At 43.8% G+C, this 25,954-nt stretch overlaps 1 protein-coding gene across 5 annotated transcripts in view; it reads right to left on the bottom strand.

The window, feature by feature from the left end:
* Nucleotides 1–24,467, bottom strand: part of rassf5 (Ras association domain family member 5) — a 31,812-nt gene extending 7,345 nt beyond the window's left edge. For 2 of the 5 annotated variants that reach the window (XM_044024873.1, XM_044024874.1), the window contains exons 1-2: nucleotides 23,646–24,467; nucleotides 5,016–5,155 (exon numbers count right to left, since the gene is read on the bottom strand). In XM_044024873.1, coding sequence (XP_043880808.1) covers nucleotides 5,016–5,155; nucleotides 23,646–24,354 — 849 coding nt within the window. In that variant the 5' untranslated portion in view covers nucleotides 24,355–24,467. Of the gene's footprint in view, nucleotides 1–1,045; nucleotides 2,227–5,015; nucleotides 5,156–15,760; nucleotides 16,792–23,645 lie in introns of those variants that run through there. The other 3 variants (XM_044024875.1, XM_044024877.1, XM_044024876.1) reach the window with 3 other exon arrangements.
* Nucleotides 24,468–25,954: the final 1,487 nt, after the last annotated feature.

The raw sequence follows: 25,954 nt of genomic DNA, 5'->3' as shown, positions 1-25,954 counted from the left end.
GACCATAACAGAATCTCAGGAAGTGCACAGCGTGCCAACAAAACCATGCGTTGCCACGGTAACTAGGGAAATGGTTTGATACAGTCAAGTAGTTGCCCTGCACACAACACAGACACAAACACGCACACACACATTTTGTGCAGCTATCCTTCTTGGGTTACTGCTTTGACAGAGATGTAATCCTGAGAGATGTAAAACCAGTTACCAGTTCCTAAGAGATGAGGTACTGCCTCATTAAGACCAAATTTTGGTCTCCATGAGGACTGCTGGTCCTGAGAAGATCCGTGTTTATGCCAGAAAATGTCCTAAAGAGGTAATACATTTTCTCTAAGGGCATTTATAGACATTTCCTAGGCCCTTACCCTAACCTTAATCATCTCAATACCTTCCTAACCCTAACGTAGCCTAATTATAACACACAAATAATAAACCAAGTCTTCACAAACAAAAACACCTTTTACTCTTTCACTGCCTATGGTTTCTAAGTTTATTTGGTCCTCACAAAGAAACCCATAAAAGAACACACACACACACACACACACACACACACCCTTCTACCTCTCTCTCTCTACCTCCCTACCTCTGAAGCACCAGCGATGTTACTACGGAAACCTCTCCCACACAGTGAGATGATAGAGATGAAACCTCTATGGCACGTGCAGGCTAACATAATTAGCTCATAGTTTGTTTTTTGCGTAAAAACAAAGCAAACATGTGACGTACTGTATGTGGCCCCCGGAGGCTGAGATGAGATGAAAGCACGCCGCAGTTATGTCTTCAGTCTCCAAAACACGGCTGAAATCTACGCTGACCTTCCACGTAATCAAATGTGGATCAATGTTACAAAGCCAGTGGCCTGACTACACTCTCAGATACATTCACACACACACAGACCTGGAGGCCTATTTACGCACTTCCTCTCCATAGTTCTGCTTTTGGCCTCTTTTCTTTTCTCCATACAAAAGTCTGAACACATTAATGTTTTCAGTGAGAGTTTTGTCGGACTCCTGCAGTTGAATCATCACACACAGACAGGGTTCTGTACCTTTGCTGAGTGCCGGGGCTTGCGGAACAACGAGGTCTTGGCGGTGAAGAAAGTGAAGTCTTCGCTCTCGTCCTCCAGGCTGCAGTAGCCGCTGCTCATGCTGTTACTGCTCGTCATGGAGGGGGTCATCACTGTATTCACAGTCATAGAGGAGTCCAGAGTTGGCCTCCAGTGCTGGGATGGCACCCGGGCGGCACGTTGACGGCGAGAGGAAGTGCTGGTTTATCTCGAGAGAGAGAGAGCGTGAGAGAGGAGCGAGAGGCAGGCCTGGTGTGACAGTCAGCCACAAATCAGAGTCGCCGAGCCTCTAAGTCATCCAGAAAAAGTGCTCCTCTGCTGAGGCATCCACAGAGTGTACGTCCCACCCGTGATGGCGAGACAGGTGAACCCGGCTCAGATTCAGGGCTTCGCGCGCCACCAGAGACGGCACCAGGAAATCGGAGAGCGAGCACAGACGTGTCACTTCCTCTTGACATGTGTGTGTGTGTGTATGCTCTCGCACACAAAAATGACACACGCCACGCAGCACACGCACCTGGTCATTTGCAGCGAAACACACACACAGACAGACAGACACACAGACAGGTACGTCTCACACACGCACTGTGATGATGCTGGAGTCAGTTTACAGCACGGTGTCAAGTTGACGCGCGCACACCTGAGAGCACCTGTTACTCGCGCAGACACGCAAGTCATAAAAGCACGCACTTGCGACACCACATCCTGCTTTTGTCTCCGTCTCCGTGACGCCGCAGGTTCACTTCACGTCCTGGTCTGCGGCTCAGTGCAGCTCAGCGACATCGGGCGGCTTGCTGCGTGTGAGAATCCATCCGTCTCCCTGGAGTCCAGAGTAAACAGCAGCAGGAAGATGTGAGGCTACAGCAACACGACGTTCACTGCACACTGCACTTGACTCCTCTCTCCTCTGATCCCCCGCTGCTGTGGAAATACCACAGAAAGATTCTTTCTCTGCACTTGCTTTGCTCTAGCCTTCGCTCGCAGCCTTGCTCAACTATCTGTGTGTTATCAGCTTGCAAGCACCACCTTCCTCCTCTTCTCTCTCTCTCTCTCTCTCTCTCCCCCTCTCTCTCTCTGTGTGTCTCTTCCTGCAAGCGAGAGTACCGCACAGAGCCACTTCCTCTTGCACACACATACACACAGAGAGAGAGCGAGACAGAGAGGGAGGGAGGGAGGGAGAGACATGGGTAAACAGACAGAGATGCTGAGTGAGAGATAGGAAGCCTTGCAGCTCCTGGTTTACATACATGAGAGCCGCTCAGAGGTTGAGGAAGATGGCTGCTTTTCCTAGTGACAACACTACAAGCCATTACAACCAAGGGGATTATTTTCACGACTGATGAATCTGATGATTATTGTCTTGATTCATCGATTAACAGCTGATGCTGATGCTGATTGGTGCTGAAATAAAGACGTCTCCTTAAAGAATCCAATCTTTAAGGATATAGTCGTTTATACGATTCGTTTATTAGAACGATTCGTTTATTAGAACCCAGGAAATGTTCACAGACAACACTGGAATCACCTGGAGACATGACAAACACTTGTTTTGATATCTTAGTGAGGACACATCACTGACATAATGCACTCCTGAGCCCCTTACCCTAACCTTCACAATCACAACTAAGTGCCTTACCCTAACCCTAACTCTAATACTAACCCTAACATTAAAACCAGCCCTTTAAAGTTGTAGGGCCCAGACAAAAAGACGCACGCACACACACACACACACACACACACACACACACACACAGAAACAGCTGTTCTGGTGCAGGTGTCAGATCCTATCGTTGCTTAATGAGAGCTTACCAAAATAATGAGTGATTTCCATCAGTATAGGGAGTACAGTGACCTCTGACCCCAAACTGACCCGACAATCTGCCCTCTGACCCTGACAGTGACCCCCTTCAAAAGCACCTTAACGCTGCTGTCACTGCAGAGATTGATCGTGCATCTGTCTGCTCATGAATGTGTGATAAATAGGGTTTTCACAATACTAGAATTTCAGACTCGATACCAATTTTCAGGAAAATGACACGAGCATAGCTGTTAGCCATAAATATTTGTATCAATGGGATCAACTGAGAGACCAACTGAAGGAAACTCAAGTAAAAAAAAGATACAAAAAGACCCCATTTATACCGGGACCAGACTACATAATATTTTTGTCTTTCACGATGGTCACAATGTCAGATTATCAATCCCAGTGGCACGGATTAATGCCATGTCTAGTTTCAGGGACTGGCAACACTACAAGTATAATCCTAAACCAATCATCGTTCACAACACTGCATGAGTTCATCGGTAAGAAAGAAAAACAGATCGTGGACCCGTTCCTGGGGGTCATGAAGAGGACAGCATGGACTGATTGTGCTTCAGAGAGAACCTGAGGTAAGTTATGTGTACAGCAGGGGCAATTTGGTTATATATATCGTCATCCTTCCATCCCCCTGGCGCAAATATCAATATTTTAATTAATAAATAAAGGTGCTCTAAAGTAAACAGTCCCTGCCTGCAATGAAAGCTACATACATAGATTTTATGCATTTTGCTATGTTGTGACTGAATAGAGAAATCCTGCACTTTTAACTTTTAACGGACGTTTTGTTTTCTTCGGTGAGACAGACATCGTGACGTATGATTGTCTTGCAATGTGTCGATTCTCACAGAATCGTTGTATCGTGATGTCACTGGTATCGTGGTCCGTGCGTCACGTACCGTATTGTGAGGAATCCTGTGATTCCCAATGTCAATGTTTATGTCTGTATGTCACGCTGTGTCAAAGCATTCTTTTATCCAAGTGGTCAACATCCACGGAGCGTGTCGCAGGAGATGTCAGAGTCGGCTTCTCTTCAGGGTGTCATGGAGCGTCTCATACGCCGAATCTCTGTTCTTCAATCATGTCACAGTGCACGTCCGCTCATCGTTCCTGACGCTCATGTAGTCTGATCCCAGTCTTACACTCACTGAGCTCAGTGGTGTTGTTTTCTTCTACTAAATCGTCCATGACGAGGAACACGGGGACACGGGGGTGAAAAAACACACCACAGGGCACAAACAGCGGCTGGGAACGGTGTTTATTGTGTTTGTAGCAGCTTCACACAGTCCACACGCACACATATTAATGAAAAGGAGGCCCCAGTAATACAGTCAACTCACATTTGATTCTATTGAAGCCTGTGCGCTTCTAGAGAGCAGCAGACTGCAGAGAAAGTGTTCTGCCCTTTCATCGAGTGTGTTTCTGTCCAGAAGACTGATTACCTGCAGCTTTGCTTCCATCAGTGTAATCACCATGGGACTGTGTGTGTGTGTTTTACACACACATGCATGCATACTGAGCAGCACTACTGCTGGTGTCAAATCGATGACGCGTGGTCAGCCTGCCGCATGTATGCTGAGACTGCAGTAGTGCGAGCGCGACCTCCACGACCCCGACACATGCTCACAGCAGTGACTGTGAAACAGACTAAGAGGGGAAAGAGGAGACTGCAGGACAGGAACTGTCAGCTCTCCTCTTATCTACAGCATAAGAGTGTGGGAAGAGGCGGGCCTTCGTCACAGAGCTCACAGATACATTATCTGCACTTAAAGCTCATTGCTATTAAACATACAGAGAGGAGAGATGGAGAGTAACACTTGAGTCAGTGGCTCTTATTTTGAAAGCCAGGTTGAAAGGAAGTGTTATATAAGATTGTGCTCAGGGACTACTGTGTATGACGGGAAAAAAAAACTACTAAAAAAACTACTATACCAAATGTGTATTTTATTTCTCTAAGAATAACTTACATAACAAAATGTAAATCAAAACATGTATTTATTTCATTAAGAAACAACAGCTAAGAACATCCCTAAATTTATTTGACAGGAAGTCGTCATGCCTCAACCTCAACAACCCCTTTTTACGTCTTATTTCTACTGGTGTCATGTTTACTTTTGTCTTTTAAATTCTCACCTTAAGGCGAGCAGTGGCGGACGAGGAGGAGGCAGAGCGGCTGCTCGTTGCAGATGGAGGTTTTTCAGGCTGTCTGTCCCTCTGGTTGCAGTCCAGCTGAACCTGACGCTGACACTCCAGGTGACAGGTGTAGCTGCAGTCTGATGTACACACACACACACACAAAACACAATCATTATAGAGAAGAGTGCAGGCCAAGGCTATGGAAGCCACGTGAAAAATAAAGAATGATTACCCAAGTCATGAGATAGTATCCCATAATTATGAAATGCTTCATCGTAATAGTGAGATACTATTTCAAAATGATGACATTATTACAAGTCATTATTATGACATAGCAAGTCATAATTATGAGATAGTAAATCGACATTATGAGAGAATAACTCAAAATTATGAGATAATAATTCAAAGTTATGAGATAGAAAGTCATTATTATGAAACAATAAGTCATCATTATGAGATAGTAAGTCATTATTATGAGATAGTAAATCCACATTATGAGATAATAACTCAAACTTATGACAGAGTATCTCATAATTATGAGATATTAAGTCATAATTATGAGATACTAAGTCATAAGTATGACTTGGTTGTTGTTTTCCAGGTGGTACAAACAGGCTTCCATACTGAACAATAAGACAGAATCAATCAGTGAAAGACAAACCAAATGAAAGGTAAAAAAAACACTGAGCTGTTACTTTTCTCCCATTACAGAATGTGTGAAATGAATTCTGATTGAATATAGCCACACAACACTACCTTTACACAGGAAAATAGCTCCATCTAGTGGCTAAAGCCAGACTCTCACCCTTCAGACACAAGACTGTACTGTTTCACGTGAGAAACACACACTTGTTTTTGTTAAGTGTTGTGGAAAATTGAATTTGTTAAGAACATGACAGTTTAATTACCCACACGTTGTCATAATAAGGAAAAACATCTACAAATGACGTCTCTGTGTGGTCTAATTTTAGGTGACTTTCGGTGGCAGGAAGTCCTTATCACAAAAACACGTTGGACTATTTATATAACACACAACCAAAAATCATGCAAAGCAAGACATGATGAAGTGTATTCATGGATGGCACATTTATTTATTAAAGGCCAACGCGTCCCAGTAGCAGAAGCACATGAAAGGTCAGCTTACCCTTATCTTATTGCTATCTTTTTAGGTTTTTTTGAATTAAGGTACTTTCCCCAAAACTTCCCCAAACTGTCCACTGTTAACCGTCCACTGTTTTTTTCATTTCTGTTGGTTTCACATGTGACTGCCTCACACAGTCTCTCTTCTCAGTTATTTACTGTGCTAAGCCATAGATTTATTTACAGTTTTATTTTTACGTCAGACGGACAAACAGAGGACTGCAGTTATACGGGGGAATTCTGAGTCAACGCGTGACATCGTTTAGACGTTTATTTTTGTTCACATTGTTTTCTCTTGAACATGTGTGAACAGGAAACACGCTGCAGTCTGACTGCACCGCTCTGTAGCTGCAGGCAGACAAAGCCGGCGGTGTTTCTGTTTGTGTCATGAAAAGAGAGGGGACTCAGCATCAGCGCTGTAACCATGGCAACAAGCTTTTTGATGACCACTGTAAACAGAGAAGAGCTGTACATACTGTCAATAGTAGAATTATTTCATTCAAAATTAGAAAACCAAAGAAACACCAAATTTATCAATTCACCAAGTAATAAATTCATTAATCAATCAATGTCACCTTCATTTTCAATTTTGTTGAGATTATTATATTAACACAGTGTGTCTTTTATATCAGTGTAAAGTAAAACTGTCCAGAATGGAAGTAAAAGTAAGTAAAGTCCAAGGGAAATCCCAAATACACCGTGTCATCATCACACTTCTTTTTTTTACCAACCACAACTGAATAGTTAAACTGTTACATTCTGAAACTGTTGTTGTTGAAGTTAACATTATTAACAGAAATGATGCAACATTATTTGTGTGTCTGCATCCTTCAGGAAATGGACTGTCAAGCAATACTATCAGACCTGACTGAGGGAGTGTTTGTGTGTATACAGCAGCAGTGCAGGGATGGGTGGAGACATCAAACATTTATCCCCTCAAACTAAGAGCTGCAACTAACGATTATTTTCATAATCGATTAATCTGTCGATTATTTTCACAATTCATCGAGTGTTCATTTGGTCCATAAAATAGCAGAAAATGTTAAAAAAATGTTGATCAGTGTTTGTCAAACCTGGAAATGTTGATGTTCTCGAATGTCTTGTTTTGTCCACAAACCAAAATGATTCACTTTCAAAGTGAATTTCTTTGTTTATGTGGAGCAAAGAAACGAATACAATATTAACATTTAAGAAGCTGAAACAATCAGAAATCAAACCGATTAATTGATTATCAAAATAGTTTACGAATAATTCAGTAAATGATTAATAATTGATTAATCGAGTAATTGTTTCAGGTCTACCTCAGACTGCTGAACGACTGGGCTTTTTTTTATAGAATTTAAAAAGTGTGTGAAGAGTGAGTGAAAAGTTGTTTCACTATGGTTTGAAAGTACTGTGTGTGAGATAAATATCCTTCACCTCACCCTTTTAACTTCTGCCAAATGAAAATAAATTCACCAACATTTGACACACTGGACCTTTAAAAGCTACGTACTGCAGTTTTAACCTAACCTCATTAAATAGCCAATGTATTTTTAATTGTTAAACAATTGAATGGCACTGAATGGCATTTAACAATAAACTTCTTGAATCGTAAAGGAGTGGTTTTACTGATTATTAGGACGTGGACATTCTGCTCAGGACAGTTTAGAGGTCACTGCCTGGAGAGAAGAGGGCGACAGAGGCGTGTGTGTTTGGACAGAGAGCGAAAGGGAAGAGCTGTGACGCAGGAACGTGTCGAGGAAAAAGAGGAGTTCAGTTCAGGGACACTGCTCGTGGTCAGGTCAGAGGTCACAGCAAAAAAGAGAGAGAAAACACAAGAGGGAAGGAAAGAGAGGAACTCCTTTCCTGTCTATCTTCATTACACTCACTCCATCCAAGAGAGTCCAAATCTACAATAAATACTTTTTACTCCTTGACTTGGTTTGTTGAGAAGATGGTGACCACTAGAAGTGGTGTGGACGTCTTGTTTCTCCTTGTAAACAAACAACAGAGTTGTGTTTACAGTCAGTGTTACACACCAAGACTCCTCATGTGTGTCGTGTTTCTCAGTATTGTGCATGCGCGGGTGTTTTTTCTCAAAACAGAAGTCGCTGTGTGTGTTGGGCGTTGGCGACAGAGAGACGGGCCCTGGCGTCTCGGTCTCTGGTTCAGATAAAATCATTCGGAAGATAGAATTTGGAAAACGGCAAGGAACACTGAGGAGGAGTGGACACCTTTTCCTGTTCCACACCTACAGTATGATACGCCACTGTCAGCAAGTCACGGTTCAAAGAGGATCCAGACTTTTCTCACACTGATAACAAACGCTTTCTGTCTCTCACACACAAACAGACGTATGAACGACATATTGTGCTTTGAGTTTGAGAAGTGTGTGTGTGTGTGTGTTCTAGTTTGTTTGTATGTTGATTCTACAAAACTGGACTTAAATGTGGTTTAAATGAAGCTGTAAAAAAAGGTAAAGGTATTAAACATATAAGGATCTTCTTCTGTAACTTTCAAATAGATTTGTTCCTGCCCGACCACTGAGATTAGCTGATGGAGCATCTTAAAACTCAACATCAAAGCTGTTGGGAATAATTGATGGCGCCTATTTAGATTTAGGAGATTTCCATAAATCATTCTTATTTGTTCTTGCCTACTGGACTTAATTTGTTTTTCTTCGGCTCCTGGTGTCACTCCCACCTCTACCCTCACTTCTCCTCTGTCCCCCAGTTTTCATTTCGCCCCAACAGATGGGGATTTCTCCACAGAGCTGCAACTAACCATTATTTTATCATCAATCTGAAAATGTTGAAAAATGATGATTGGTGTTCCCCAAACTTTGAAATGTCTCGTTTTGTCCACAAACCCACATTTGTTTCAGTTATAATGATGAGTTTGTTAAATGGAGCAATGAAGCCAGAACATAATGACATTTAAGAAGTTGAAAAAACAGAAAGCTTGTTTTAATTAGTAAAAACACTCAATTGATTAATCAAATAATCGTTGAAGCCGTACACGAGATATTTGATTTGGTTTGATGTGACTGCTAAGCACTTGTTAAGAAACATGTGTGTGTGTGTGTGTGCGCAGGCCTAGTGCAACACACCCACACACACACACACACTCTTGTGATGCAGTGTTGGTGGATGTGAGTGCTAATTAGTGGCTGGGGAAAGTGCAGCTGTGATCGGTTACACCCACTAAGCAATTCATTAGTGAACCTGCTTATTCATGCAATTATCCAATCTGCTGCCACACGACAGCGGTGTCTGTGGTCAGACACGTACCGTAGACGCCGGGATCATCAGCTACTGTCACATCAACGTTGACATATGAGACATATGAGTTGGTTGAGTACTTCTGAAACAGTTGGGAACGGTTTGGAACGGTTGAGCTCGTGGGTCGGGCTTGCGTGTCGACTGAGAACAGGACGTTTACTTGGTAGGCGGGGCTGTGGGCTGTGCCCGGCGGGTGTTGAACAAACACCGGTTGCAAGGGAATGACGCTTTTCTGCCGCCCAATCAGCGAGTCTAGCTCCACCCATAACGTACCATTACTCTGGTACCCCATGGGAATGGTACCGAAACATTCAACAACTGGGCCAAAAGAGACTATGAGCTTATTCACATAGTGCTTATAAAGCAGCAGTTCTGCTTTAACAGGAAACACCTCACTGATGACAGAGGTCAGAGGAGAATGACCTGCTGAAAGTCAGCCAATCGATTATCGCAGTATTGCTGCTGACTGTGTCTCTTCTCATGGCTGCTTCCCACATAGTAATGCACCTATATTATCAATAGCTTGAGATGACTGTACAGCATGTACAGCATGTATGTGGACTCCCCCTAAGTCTTTAGCTTTGAATCCAGTCAAAACCCTTTGGTGGTGTTTGGCAGCATGAACGTGCAGCTACCAGATCTGCAGAAATGATGTGATCATGGTGAAGGATAGCAAGGGAATGTTTCCAACATCCTGGGGAGTAAGAACCAAGCCTGTCATGACAGTAAAGGGAGGGTAAAAGTGTCAGTAAAATGAACACTTTTCCTTGTGTTTCAGGTAAGAAATCCCCTGTGGATGGCAGGTTTGAACTTGAGCGGAAAGTCCATCGTTACACAGACTTTCAAACAGGAAAGTTGGTTCATTCAAAGAAAGCATGGCTGATTCCCCTCTGCTTTGTGTTTGTTGTGTTCAGGTCCACTTACTGTAACACACAACATGTTTTTACAAGTCCACAAATTCAGATTCTAAGCATGGGTCCTTTCACCCTGCTTCTACCAGCCACTTAATTATGGACATAGGACATCTAATAAAGTGTCAGGGGTGACACCTGCAGCTGCAGACCATCTGCTCCAAGGTCTAAAGAGGATCTCTGCAGGATTTTTGCCCTAATTCAACAGCTTCGTAGTTATAGTGATGGTTAAATGGCTTGTTGTGGAGCTGTTTGCACTCCCTCTACTGTCTGTTAGCGGAAAACCAGCCTTGCAAGATAAAGGCCGCCAACACTCACAATCCTCACAATAGCCAACTAGTGGCTATAAGATGGAGAAAGCTATAGCATAATTTTAGGTCATCGTGGCAGAGCCGACAAAAAAGAAGCAGAGAAAGCAGCTGTTGAAGGAAACGTGACCGAGCGAGAGGCCACACACGATTAAACATAGAAGCATGCGAAACAGACGCAGGACGATGGAAGTTTCAGATAAAAATCCCCTCTGGATGGCAGGTTTGAACACAAACTGCTTCCCTTTTCCTCTTCTGTGGAAAGTCCACAGCTTGTGTTCCCGAGAGTTAAAGTGACAAATTTCCACTTTAATACGTTGTGTGTCCAGAAACAATCTTCTAAGTTACTGTTTCCTTTTCTATCGTTTCAACTCAGTCTGGACATTCTCCTCAAACGTCAACAAAGCATTTTCACACGGGCAACTGATGCTGACTGCATGTTTTTGTCATTCTCTGTAAACCCCAGCAGTTTCTGAAACACTGACACCAACAGCCACATTCAAAGTCAGTCAAATCACCCTCTTCCCTATTTTGCTGCTTGGTTTGAACTTCAGCCTTCAGTCGCCTTGACCATGTCTACGTGCCGAAATGTACCGAGTTTAGAACGCGTGAGCTGAGGGTGAGCTTTTCTGTGAGATATCGTCTAATGTCCGATTTTAAACAGCCCTTCAGATATGATTCTTTCTATGTGGCAAGTTTGAACTCCAAGTGCTATGTTTTGCTGCTCCAGTAATATCAGCGAGGCATTTCCTCCTTAAATTAAAGTATCATCATTTGTATAAATGTCCCGGAAGAGGACACTGACAGACGACTGTAATAAAGTTGAGCCACAAACACTCATTAGTGTCTGTTGCTCTGCACAGAACCATGATGTCTTGTGTGTGTGTGTGCTTGTATTTGTTACTTCTTTAGGACCTGTTCTGGCATAAAAACTGACCTTGTCAGGACCAGAAGTCATCATGGAGACCAAAACCTGATCCTAGTTCGGCAGAAGCTCATTTCTGAGGAAATGGTTAAGTTTAGGGCTGAAATTTGAATTGTGGTTAAGTTAGAGTTACGGTTATACCCTAACTGGTCATGGATAAGGATTTGGTTTATGAAGAGTCCTTAAAATGGAAAACCTGTGTGTGTGTGTGTGTGTGTTGTCTCAACAGTAGAAGGGCTTGTGGTGTTCTGTGTTGCCACGGTACACTGGCTTCAGCTGCTTTTCCACAGCACAAGACCGCTCGCATAGACTTCACCTTTGTCTCACATCCCATCATTCCAGTCAGGCTGCTTTCCAGCTGACACTGCCTGCAGACAGAGTGGGGACGATGATGCGGAGAGACGGAACGGCCCTAGCGATCTGCAGCAGCAGCAGCAGCAGCAGCGCAGAGGAGAGACACGAGGGAGCTTAGAAATACAGCGCGTAACAATCCATAAGTAGTGGCTGTGTTAACCTCCACTGCTGCACTTGGGTCGATAGAACCCGCTGCATGTGAGCGAAGACAGGAAAGAGGGAGCTTCCATTACAGCGCATTCAATGATGACGGCTGTGTACTCAGAAGAGCACAGTCAGAGTGTCTTGGTTTCTAATATGCTCCCCATTTCTCTTGACTATCTATCTATCTATCTATCTATCTATCTATCTATCTAAATGCACTGTCCCTTTTGTTCCCGTTCCACTCCCGTCGTGCCTAAAGACGCCAGAAAATTGTCCAGTTTGTGTTTTGTCACTGTAACCCGAGATGTTGTTTGGTGCCATCAAAACTCGACTAAGTGCTGTGTGTGTGTGTTTGTGAAAGGAAAAAAAAGAGACAGGAGTTGCAGATAGGGGATGTGGGTGGTTGTTTTCTTTTTCTGTGAGACAGTGGGTGTGGGACAGACAGGTGAGGGTAAGAGAAGTTCCGCGGGCCACGTCTGTGTGACAAAAGAGGCGGTAAAAAAAAAGAAGTTAGTCGGGTATAATGTACACAGTAAGTCTGGTGGGTTTTTTTTTTAGCTTCCCCTACAGTTCAGTACAGTACAGTAAACATCCATCCATCCATTGCCTGCCGCTTCATCCTCACTGTCGTTAAAGCTCACATTTGACGCTCTTCTCTCCACGTGCTTTTGTTTTCAAGCAGAGCTCCGCCGTTTATTCTGGGTTTTCTCTGCCATGATGAATGTTGGAAATACCTGGCTAGGGTGTGTGAGTGTAGTGCCGTAAAGCAATATGTGTTTCTTGTGACACCATTGGTCATAATCTTGCAAGGTTGGTTTTTCATTAACAGACAGTAAGGGGAGTGGAGACAGCCCCCAAATCTCATTTAACCATCACAATGGCTCCAAAGCTGTTACATTAGGATAAAAAATACTGCATAGTTCCACTTTAACACTACACTAATGAACCTCTGCAGGTCTTATGAGGGAATTAAGAGCAGCTTTAGGGTCTTTGATGGGGTTTAAACAGTCTGATCCCATCATAGCTCATTTAGAGCAGTTATCCATGGTCTGTGACTGAGAAACACACACACACACACACACACACACACTGTGCCTCTCATACTTGCGTGTCTCCCTCATTTGAACTCAATGAACTCAAATCTCCCTCAGCATCAAGACAATGTGATCCTTCACCTTGACACCTGTGTGTTTGTGTGAACAGAAACTTCAGATTCGATAGTGACAGTGTTCATCCTCATCATCTCGCTCTCTCCATCTGTGCAGCTGCAGATGTTGATGCTGCGTGAATGAACTAAACAAACACGAGGAGAGCTGAGCTTTCATTTGTTTCATATTGAATGAACCAACACTGACTGGTGCAGCTGGAAACTTCAACGGTTAGTTTGACTTCTTTACTTTATTTATTTGGGTGATGATTATGCCGTCAGTGAATGATGTGTGTTAGTGATTTACATAAACAAATTCAGATGGATGCTCTACCTGTGGCGCAGTAACATCATCTAAATGCAACGTTTTGTATCCAAGGCCGAGGTGATAATATATATGATGTCTGCAATTCATTTCAACAAATGTGGAAAACGTGATGAAACAAAACAAAACCCAAGGTCCACTTTACATCCTTCCTGGCAGGAATCTTGAACTTCAAGCAAACACGTTGTCAACTGAACCCATCGCCATGACAACTGAGCCAACTCCATCAACACATGAAGACCAAGGTCTGGTGCAAAAAGCTCCAGAAGAAATCCAGTGAAAAGGCTTTGAGTTCATTTTTCAAGCAGTCAATGTCAAGTTCACCCTTTAATGCAAATAGTTAGCTTGCAGTAAAGGGATAATTCAGAGATTTAGACAAAGGCTGACATATCCTGACCGCTCCTGTTTGTCAAACACAGGCCTTTAGTTACACAGCTGTATCCACTAATTTGAATTTTCAATTATGCTGATGACATCACTAAGGTAAATTTCAATCTTTCCTGACAAGTCTTGTGTGGTAAATGGTCTGTATTTATATAGCGCTTTTCTAGTCCTGATGACATTTTTGCCATTCACTCCTCCATTTACTCACACGTTCATACAGCACATTTGTCTATCACACATCTGTCATACCCACTCACATGCAGCCGGCACAGCCATCAGGAACAATGCAGGGTTAGGCAGCTCCCACAGCCGGGAATCAAACCCACAAACCTCCAGTTGAAAGGCATATTGCTCTACCACTAAGCTACCGTCGCCCCATACTGAACATTACTCCAACCTAAAATAAATCCTTTATACTTTTTATTTCACATTATATATAGTAATTATACAGTAATTCTATTATATTTTTTACTCTTCTTTACTCTTCTACTCTTAATCATATCTTATTCAGTCCCACTGCTACCCTTTGTGTTAGATTAAACGTCCTCCGATGAGAGATCCAGAAAAGTACAACTTTTCTTCTCCGACCCTCATTATGTTTATAGATTTTTATGTACAAAATAGATGGACTGCTCCTTTAATTGGGTGTCCATCATTCCTCTACTACTCTTCCCACACAGAAATATTGAAACCTTATTTGTCCCAACATAAAATTAAGAATCATCCTGTGAAAGAAACATGTATTCAATAAATCATTAAGAAGAGTTTTGTGCAGCCACATCAGAGACACTGAGCATAGTTGGCATCATCCAGAATGATGACGCACATCGTTGGCAGAGGGTAACGACAACAACCGAAGATGCAACAGAAAGAAGAACAGAGACTGTGGTTTGGGCCACTTCTTTCTTTAAGGATTAACCGAGTTTCCTTCGCAGGGAACCCGTCTAAAAATACACAGCGTCTGTCTGCGGTAACCTGTGCTGCTGATGCTGCTGATGCTGCTTCTGAAGCTTCAGTGAAGCAGCAGCAGCAGCAGCAGCAGCAGCAGCATGGCGTCACTCAGGTGCAGCAGTGAGTTACTGATGAGCTACTCCCTGAGTCATGTTTGGTCTGAGTGTTATCAGACTAACACAGGACACACCGACACACACAAGAGCTGCAGTAAACCTCTATTCTTATTCAGCTGTCAGTCTTTTGACTGTGACTGGATCAATAATTTGGCAGCACGCGGCTGTTTCGCTCCCAACCTCCTCCAAATTCCCCTCCCAGCCACACTTTATTCTAATGCTATGTTTAAAATTTAAAAAACAAAAACTTGAATTTAAAAAAAGAAACTACATTAGTCATTCCCTTAGGGGGGAAACATGGGGAAAATCGATGCAATGCAGCCTCCAGCAGTCTCACTCTTATCTCAAATTCCTGCTACAAATATGGAAGTCAATATTATAACCCACTTATCATAAGGGTTTTGCAGGAGATTGAAAATGTGTGGTTTACTGTCTTTGACTGTGTCTGTAAAACAGAGACATCTACCTGAGGCAGGAATAAACGGTTTATCCTGCTGACCCTTTATCTGGTCTATTCTAATGTTGACACTCTTACACACACACACATAGTCACCATGTGGTCCTGCACAAAAGCGAGCTGGACACCAGATCGGCCAACAGACAACAGGGAACACAGAGAAACAAGGCTTAAGGGCATTTCAGTCCAGACTGACGCACATAATACCCAGATATTTTGGCCCACGGTCACCGTTTGCGGCTGAAAGGGCTCAACCTGTCTACGCATCATCAGAACTGTCCTGCCAGAATAATCAGGGTAACATCTCCTCTCCGTACCTGAGGTGGGGAGCAGAGATCCATTAGAGGATGATCGTCTGAGGATCCGCAGGCCGTCACTCCAGGAGCGGGACTTGGGCAGCCTCTTGAGGAGCCGCCCCAGCCGCCGCGAGACCTGTCCGAAGCAGGCGCTGCTTACTTCCCCTTCCGAATCACCTCTGACCTCCCCGAGATGCAGCGAGACCTGCCCGAGGAATGTCCTGCTCACCCTGATGCCTTCAACCCTCCTGGGCCTGACCCCGACCCCTGCTTCCCCCGTTGCATCCCCCCGCCCCGGGGCGAGAGGTGCTATCTGTGCCATGGGTGCAGCATGGTGGCACCATCCAGCAGGGACAGTCCTGTGAGCGTAGCCCTCGCTGGCTCTCTTGTCCTGGCCCCGGCTGGCCCTGTCCCGCTGAGGACTGCTCCAGCGCCAACCCCCCCAGTTCCCCACTCGGCCATCCCAGCGCAGCCACTCTGCCACCGGTGCCACGCTCCGAATAAACAGCCCCCTCTCCGCTCGCTCTGCCACCCCTCCACCTGTACTCCTCACACACTCCCTAATGCTCTCACCTCTCACTCGTCTTCACTCCTCTTGTCTGCACCTGACTGATCTTCCTCGAGCGTCAGTGTGCAGTCATGGGCCCCGATTGTCCGCTGTGCTGCTACTTCTGCCTCTCTAACTGTCCGTGTTATCAATGCTGCCTCATCCTCTCTCTCGTTCTCTCTCCCTCTCTCCGCCTCCACTGCAGCACCCACACACTCTGCAGCAACAACCAGTCAGCTTAAAGCGACAGAGACCCCACAAAATACAGTCACAATCTCTGCTCTCCTGTCTTTGCAGCGACAACAAGAGCATCTACGATCCTCATTCAGTCACTGAGGCCATGGTGGGATGTTCATGCAAAAGACTAGAAACCTCACAAATCACTGCAGAGCTGGTGTGTGACGCTGCTGCCTCCTCGCTCTTCTCCTCTTGTTCTGTCACCTCGGTGTAAAAGCCCACAGCCTGGATGAAGTGAGTCAGCCGTCCTCTGCAATGTTTGATGTGTGTCCATCACGGTACAGTTTCGGTTTGTCAACAGCACTGACAGCATCAGAACAGTACCTTCAGTGGGGGCGGATGACACAACAGACAACAATGGACGACATCCAGTTTGCCTCGACTTACACTGGAATATTTACAAGCAAGAGAGGGACGTTTTTCTGTCGCCCAATCAACTGACTGACATGGGTGGTACTATGACGGTACCATACCATTCCAGTCTGGTTCCCCAAGGGAAGAGTGCCAAAGAATGGAACTTGGGGCTGGTTATTTTGATACCATTCCTCATAGAAAGACCAAAAAAATATGTTGCGTACTGTACCAAACTGAATTGTTCCACTCAGTGTAAGGATGTGTATCAGCTCTAACGTGTGAGTGTGTGGGTCGAGGTGTTGAGGCGCGTTATCCTCCTGCCCTACTTCTGTAAAAGTGAAGAATTAGGAGGAAGACGATGTGGTTCTATCACAAGTGTATGACATAACCATGAGCAAAGGATGCACTGATGTCACCTGCGTTCTCCCACTGCAGTGCTTTGCTGAACGCAGCCTCAGTGTGATGTAACGTGTGTCTTTATCTCTCCCTTTAATCCAACATTTCTCGAGAACATTTTCGTCCTCTCCTCTCTGCCCCGACCACCTCTTCCTCCGCCGTCCTTGTCTCACTCGGCACCAAGGACGACCTAAATATAGTCTTGCTTGAAAGTCCCCACTGTTCTGCCATACATACAGAGTACAGCGGAGCGGCAATGCACTTTGATGAGATCACACACTGCCGTGTTTCTGCACAAGCAAAATACCAATGGCCGCGTGTCCCGACTTCCAATATCTGTCAAGGTCATATGATGCTAAACTAAGCAAGTGAAGCCCCGTTCACACCTGGCAATAAAATGTCATTCTGAATGTGTCTCCCATCTGTCTTTACCTGCCCTGTAATCAAATACACAATAACGTCATGACCGGGATCATGAACGAAATGTTTTTAGCGACTGCACAGATTGTGTCTGGTGTGAACATGATTGTGTGGGTCTGTGTGTGTACTGGTGTGTGGCCTTTTCTGGCAGAAACACCGACCTTGTCAGGAAACCTGGAACTTACAAAGCAGAACCTGATTTCTGAGGAAATGGTAACTTTGGTTGGTTGTGGAGTAAATATTTTTATAACACTACTGTAAAACATCCATCCATCCATTAACATCCTTCTCCCCCCTCCCTTCACCTCTCTCATGGCTATGTGCATTTGGAGCCAGCAAACACAAGCTGTGGAGTCCATTCTCGACATTCAAAAAAAAAGGCGATCCCATGTTTACGCGAGACTTTGCGAGACCTCCTGATTCAGAGGAATCTTCTGAGGATCTTGCAAGGCTGGTGTTCCTCCAACAGACAGTAGGGGGAGTGGAGACAGCCTACAATCTCCCCCCAAACAAGCCATTTAACCATCATAATGACTCTGAAGCTGCTAAATCAGGGTAAAAATCCTGCATAGTTCTGCTGAAACAAGAGAAGCGGCAGTAAACCAAAAAGCTCTAATCTGTATGCTGCTGTAACATGAAACAAGAAGAAAAAAAAGAAATCTTGTGACTATCAGTGTACAAATAAATGAATGCTGTTTTTGTGATTGGATCTGAGGACACATTCGAGACAAACTAAACAAAGCTGTAACAGAAGGTAGTATGTTGAATGTGTAGTAGTCTGTCCAGCTCTGACATCAAATTCTATGTTTTCTACTTAAGACACATGAGCCCTGAAGGAATGTTTTGGCTCCAGTCTAGTAAAAACTCTATCCACTGCAGGTCTGGCAGAGCAGCACCAGTGGTATGTCGGGACAAGAGGGTCACGTGCCATTTAACACAACTCGTCTCCCACGTTTTCTTCCTTCACTGTGAAAGCAGCTTTGAAAGGGACCAATGTGGAACGGACAAGGAGGTTCTTAAACAAGGCCTGTACTGTGTTCACGGGGGTAGAGGGAGGTAAAAGTGTGAGGGGATGGAGTTAAGGGGAAAAAAATATATCCTCTGGAGAGTGATCAGGAATGGCATGGGGCATAAAGAATATGCTGGGAGGGTCACTGCAAAAGTCTGGGGCATGTGTGTGTGTGTGTGTGCATTGACCAGCACACGATGAGCCCACATGTTTAACTGCTGTTTGAGTAGATGCAATGAAACAACAGGGACCTCCACTCGGGGTGCAGCAGCTCACGATTGTGCATTCCTGAACCACATTCTTGTTTTGAAATCCTGTTTTTGCCGTGGCCTCCGGGACGTTCACCTCGTCACACGGAGCAGAGACTGACGACAACAATCCGAAGTTCACTCACTTTATTCTGCTCACGCAAACAACGTTCTCTGAAAAGACTCCAGTCATCCACTGATTCATGCTTCTCAAACACCAAGATCTTCCTCCTTCACAAAAATAACTCACAGAGGCGAGAAACCAACTTGGCACTGCCGTGACAACTGTGTGAATCCCTGAAGGCTTTAATTAAATATTAACCTGATGTCTGACTCCATCTGTAATCCCAACATCTCCATCCCCGAGACAAAATCCCAGACAGTAGACACCCATAGCTGGGATTAAAGAGGCTGCCAATCCCCCTCCCTTATCCTCAGAGTCGCCTGACAAACAGCACAACATGAAGAGATGAACCAATTAAATCAGGAGAGGTAAAAAAAAACAAAAAAACATTACACATCATCCTGTCTACTTTTTTTTTTTTACTGTAATCTGCTTTCTAGAGAGCTCTACAGCAAAACAATTGTTGTTTCTGAACCCGCATCGCAATTTGAAACTGTGCAATTTGCAAATCACAAAGGCTGCAATTTAACTGTTCTATTTTTATTGGTCTATGTTCCACGCCAATTCAAACTACTCTACACGTACACTATATTCATTTGTTGTTCGCTTGTTGTTTTCCCACGCCTTTAGGGAAACATCATCAATTAAATTAATTAAAGCAGAAATTAATTTTGGATTCATTTACCCCATCATCTCTTAGGAAATAGTTTGTTTCCCAAATGAAAATGATATTAAGTCTCACAGATGTGGCTGTAAATGAGTTGGTACATGTTGCACAAATGTCTTCCTGTCATGATTTATATTATGTTTTGGTTGCAAGACAATTTACCATCATCCCAATAAAGAAAGAGTGGATTAGAATATAGCAGCAAATAGGACTTTTTAAATCTATAACAAGATTAATATTGAACTGAAGCTTAACTTGAAAAATATATATTACAAATCAAATCAAAACCACAGTATCTATCATTAAAATAGCAATTTAACATTTTACCATAACCATACCAGAGCCTATACAGTGTATGTTATGCCCCATAAAAACATCTATATGTGTGTTTTCATGCATACAGGCAGGGGGATAATGTATAGATAGAAATACCACATATTAAACTCACATGTATGCTCCCAGGAGGAGCAATAAAAGAAAAAAAGGAGCAAAAGTATGGGGGGAAAGCCAGCAGGAGGAATTAATTCAATGGTCTATAGAAAACAACCGGGCAGAAAACTACACTATGTGACAGGTAGCTCTGGTTAAAAAGACAAGCTTTTCATGAGGAAAGAAGCTTCATATGCAATATGGCCTCACAGATAGAGCGAGGGTGATAAATTAAAGACAGACAGAGGGAGCGAGGCATACAGTGAGACAAAGAGACAGAATGATGGTTGTTTATGGTTTCATGGTCTCCGTCTCTCACTCCCTGTCATTTGCTGGGTGTAGTTGAAAGGAGAGCATGCGTGCATGTGTGCGCAGCTTCTATTTCGGCAGTTTTGGTTGCCACAAAAATACCCAGAAATGCCCTAAATTTGCATTGCCTGACATAAATGTTGTGGTGACCCCCCATGACTGGGCACCGCAGTCACGTTTGATGTTCTACGAAAGCAGTGAACGGAGAAAGACGGATTGCTCCAGACTAGAGGACAAAAAAACCCTACAGCTCATTAGCTCGATCCGCACGGAACAATTAAAAGTTGAAGTGTGTGTGTGTCTGTCTGGGTATGTGTGTGTGTGTTGTGAATTCTGCTCTCGCTCCACTGAGCTCTTGCTGATCGCACACTAAATCAGACGTCTCCGCAGTGCTGGACCAACTCTCGCTCTTTCCCCCCGATCCCTCGCTCACATTGGCTCACTTCCCTCCCCTATGCTCTCGTCTTATCTCTCTGTCTCTACTCATTTTTATCACCCTGCCTCTCTGCACCTCCTCACCAACTCTCGCCACTATTTTCTTTTGTCGTCCCCACTTTCAAACACTTGTCACTGACTTTCCCTTAGGTTTATTTCCCTATCTTCATTTGTTCTTTTTATCCCTCATTTGTCTTCTCACATAAAAGAAAATCCTGTATCTATATAACACGATGCTCTACAGCCCCTCCTCCTCCTCCATAAGAGAGATGTGCTGACACAAAGCCAACTCAGCAGCCGCATACACCCATGAACACACACAGCACTCTTCCATGTGCACATATAAAGCTCTGTTCAGAGCTATTTTTTTTTTATTCTTTTAACAAAATGTGCCTGTAACTTATGACACTTTTCCATTATGTTATTACAGTTCTAGCACGACTCGACTAATGTGGCAGCCACTGATTGGTCAGAGAGTGTCGTCACTGGAACAGTCACGAGACTAAAAAGACTTAAAAATCCCAAAACATGCCCTTGTTCCAATCGGGGCTCGAACCCGGCTCTTCTATCCCACATTTAGCAAGGAAATCTTCGAAAATCTCAATATTTAACAGAGGCTTTATTTAGCGATAGCACTGCTGAAGGCTAGCGATCATGAGCTGAATCACAACCCGCGCGGCCATATTTCAGTTCAGTCTGGTCATGCAGGAAGTACTGAACGATTAAGTGAACAAATCACTTTCATTATTTAACATTAATGATTCAGTACACTGAAAACAACTGTTTGTATGTTTGTCCATCCATCCATTGTTTTTTGACAGCTCGCCAGTCCATCGCAGGGCCACACATAGAGACAAACAACCATTCACTCTCACACCTAAGGTCAATTTAGAGTGTCCAATTTACCTAATCCCCACATTGCATGTTTTTGGACTGTGAGAGGAAGCCGGAGAACCCGGAGAACACCCACGCACACACGGGGAGAACATGCAACCTCCATGCAGAAAGGCCCTTGTTCCGACCGGGGTCTCCTTGCTGCAAGAGGCAAGAGCGCTAACCACTACACCAACCGTGTGGCCCTTTAAACTGCAGTTTTGCACAGCTGTGCTATGATGGCCCCACCAACGTTGAGGAGGAACTATGAAGTCATGGGAAACGACTGATGCCTGATACCAAACCGCATACAGTCGAGTAGCGCTTGAACTGTATAACGGAAAAGCGCCATTAGTGTGTGTGCGTGTGCACATGTTGAAGATAGATTTAACACCTCTCCTTCAGTGCCAAGTGAAATCGGATTGGCCCCCAACAATCGGTGACCCAGAGCTGTGCAGGTGGATTTATGTCATCAGTCTGTTCCAGCTCTCAGCCAAACAGGCTAAAGTCAGACACTGTGGTAACGCACTGTATGTGACTCTGGAGAGACACCAGGCACAAGTGTTAAACGCGGATTACTGTGATCTGACATCCTCAGCAGTTACGGAAAAAAAGAAAAGAAAAGAAAAAGTTAAAACGCTCACAATAAATCGTTGGCTCTTTCTGGATTTCACCAGTGTGTCAGTGTAAATTCTACTATCTTTCCCCCTGCGCTCTTTCCCTGAGCTGAGGCTGCAAATCACACAGAGTCTGGGAGGCAAAGCTGGAACTGGAAGGACAAGATAATGAGCTTTCCAATAGAAGATTGCTGTGAGCAAGAATGCTTTCAAAATGTTCTAGTCTGCATCACACTGGCTCAGTCACGAAGGCACATGCTTGTTAAATGCGTGTCTGTGTACATGTACACATACACATGAGTGTACTGTATGTAGAGATGCAAACATACTGTGTAAAGTAGCTGTGTTTGTAGAGTGGCAGCGACTGAGGTTTATTTCAGTCATTGCAGGACCTCATTATTTAGTAAAATCTCATTTCCCATTCTTGTTTTTCATTTGAGAATATTCACGGGAAAAGTATACTTAGTATACATAACTTTTGCTAACATTATTGTATATTTTGTAACGTTAGCAACAAAACATGCACAAAAAGAGAAAATCGCCCATGTGGTCTAAGATTGCATTTCATTTATATCGGAACTCGGAACTGGGAAAGACGTCACGTTCCAGTTCCAGTTGAGAAGTCGAAAATGCAAATGTTTCTCTGGTTAGCCATTGTTAGCAATACAGGGGGATAACAGCGCTCTACATCTATGTGTACGACACAAGTGCACTTAGTGCTGTTTAAATGTTGGGATTGGTGATGTTGCTCTGAGTTGGAAATCTGACTACAAATGCATAAATAAGTCCTTGATTTATGATTTAAGTGCCACAAGGGGGAGTCAGCATCTTCACCAACAATTGTCTTATTTATGATTCTTCTTTTTAACTTTAAATCATTACCTGGAAAAGTTACATGTTTTTGGAACGATACAACATTTGAGTACTTTTCTGTAGCATTTCCCCAACTTTTTTGTAAATGACTATCTTAAGTTGTTTGTATGTTTTTGTATGGACAAAAGCCTGCCCTGAAACTCTTATATTAATACAATTAATTACATATAATAAGGCTAATTGCAGTTGCTACTGTTTTAATGAGGATAATCGTGGGCGGGAACTTTTCATATCGTCCTGTAAATGTACTGTGTGTATTTTAGATTCACTCTGTATAACAATAATAATAATAATAATAATAATAATAATAATAATAGAAAAGACTAAAACAGAAAAGTTGAACTGTCGCTGACTCAGAAACTACTTACTCTGACATTTAAGAGCCTGCGCTGTGATCTTCCGGCTACACGCATCACACCAGTCCTGCGTGACGGGCTTGGCTTCAAACTGGTGTCCTTCACCGTTCTCTGTCCGCACCCGTGGGTCCAGCCCGTGTCCTTGGGGAAAGATGGACCAGGCCTCCCTGCGGAAAGGCTCTTGTCGAGCCAGTCTCACGACTCCACTCTTGGCCTGAGTGAGTCGCTCCAGCGGGAGAGAACCGCTGTGTCTTCCCGCGGACAGAGATGCGGAGCCGCTGTTCTGCCGAGACTCCCGGTGTCGCTGCGCGTCCTGCGCGACACTGAAGCCGGACCTCTTCAGCGAGGACTGCCTCCAACAACCACTGGTGTTCTGGTTTAAATCACAGTCTCTGTTGCTGTTGCGGTCACCGGTGGTGATGTTCACGTGTCCAGTTTGTCTGTCGCAGTCCGCGCTCTCCTCGTCCTCCTCTCCGTCCCGGTCCCGGCTACGTGGATACGCAGCTCCTTCAGCGGACGTCATTCCTCCTCTCGCCGCCGTTTTTCCCACTGGTCCCGGGGACAAGGCTTGCGCTCCCGGCGGTTCCCCCTCAGGAGTGACGGCTTCGCTGAACATCATCTTGTCCCTGGACGCTTTCCTCCTCGCGCTGGTCAGTTTGAAGACAAAGAGCGGCAGTTCTGAGTCCAGTCTGTGCTGACCCACCACACTGGCAGACGCCATTGTCACGTTGTCCAGTGATGTGTGTGTGTGTTCGTCTGTTGTGAGTGTGTGTTTTCACTCCGTGCTCTGAATGTAAACTCCACTCACGCCCGCGACAAGCGTGTAGTTGTGACGCAAGGGATCTGACAGCTTTAAATGCGGCGAGCGCGCTCCCTGTGGGCGGCGGGGGCGCGCACCAGTGCCTGCCTCACACACACACACACACACACATGCAGCAGGTTTGATGAGTAACTGAACTCACACTGCTGCAGAAATGTGTTCAATATATCGATATTTTATCTATATCGTGACATGAAACAAGTTATTTTGTATATCGTCATACGAGACTTTTCCTGGTTGCATTGATAATCATCATATTTACATTTATTTATATTTATTTGCCCCGGTTGGAACAAGGGCCTTTCTGCATGGAGTTTGCATGTTCTCCCCGTGTGTGCGTGGGTTCTCTCCGGGTACTCCGGCTTCCTCCCACAGTCCAAAAACATGCAATGTGGGGAATAGGTAAATTGGACACTCTAAATTGACCGTAGTCCACCTGCGATGGACTGGCGAGCTGTCCAGGGTGTACCCCGCCTATCGCCCGATGTAGCTGAGATTGGCACAGCACCCCCCGCGACCCTCTGGTGGAGGATAAAGCGGTTAGATGATGACTGACTGACTTAATATTATTTGTATTTGGACAAATTAAATGACTGAAAATTTAATTCCAATGCTGTTTGTACTTAAATCTACTGTATCATTAATGATTAATGATGAATTAATATTCAACCTAACACTTGCAGGAATCCTGAAAACATAAGATCTGTATGAGACTGCAGCAAGAAAATGGAATTAAGAAATATGGACCCCTCCATTTCTCTTGTAATAGTTGTCCTATTAGTTTGAATAATATACACAGTAAAGTAAGTTTATTCTTCTTTCTATGCGATTTCCAGATATGGAACAATTCATTTTTTCCCTGTTATTCCTGGAAGTTATTGATTATGCTTGGCTTAAATATGTGTGTGTATCTTATGCTTGTCTTTATAATAGAATACTTACTTTTTTATGAATTGTTAGATCAGATCAGAAAGTAATCTAGGAACTATTTGTATGAAGGGCTTCCCTTTTAATAAATACCAACTGAGAGACACCGTTTCTAAAGAAACAAGTGAATAAACAGTGATGTTTACACTTCTCCAATTATCTATTCAAGAACCTCTTTCTGCTTATTGAAGAATTGCCTGTCTTCTCACTGTAGGACATTTCCATTACACCACAAAAATGATGTCTCTACAATCAATAACTGCTATAGTTTCATTGCACCATGATTGTTACGAGTGTATTAACATGTAATATTTTCAAATGTTGTATTGTGTTTTCCCCACTGTGATGAGTCATGGTCAATTTTCAGCTGTTTCTGTTATTGTTACAAGGCTTTTACTTTAACTTCCTAAATTCAATCACAGTGACATTCATGTGAAACCACTTACTACGCAACAAAACCAAAAAAGAAAATGACAGTATTTTCTTTTAAAGGAAACATAATTAATATTATGTTTTTGACAATATCTAGTTGTTTAAAGTACTGAAACAGGTGTGTATGAAATAGGTGGACCTA

This window comes from Solea senegalensis, linkage group LG4 (assembly GCF_019176455.1).
Source record: "Solea senegalensis isolate Sse05_10M linkage group LG4, IFAPA_SoseM_1, whole genome shotgun sequence".
Taxonomy (NCBI): Eukaryota; Metazoa; Chordata; class Actinopteri; order Pleuronectiformes; family Soleidae; genus Solea; species Solea senegalensis.
The sequence above is the reverse complement of the archived record's forward strand: the minus strand, read 5'-3'. Positions and strand labels throughout refer to the sequence as shown.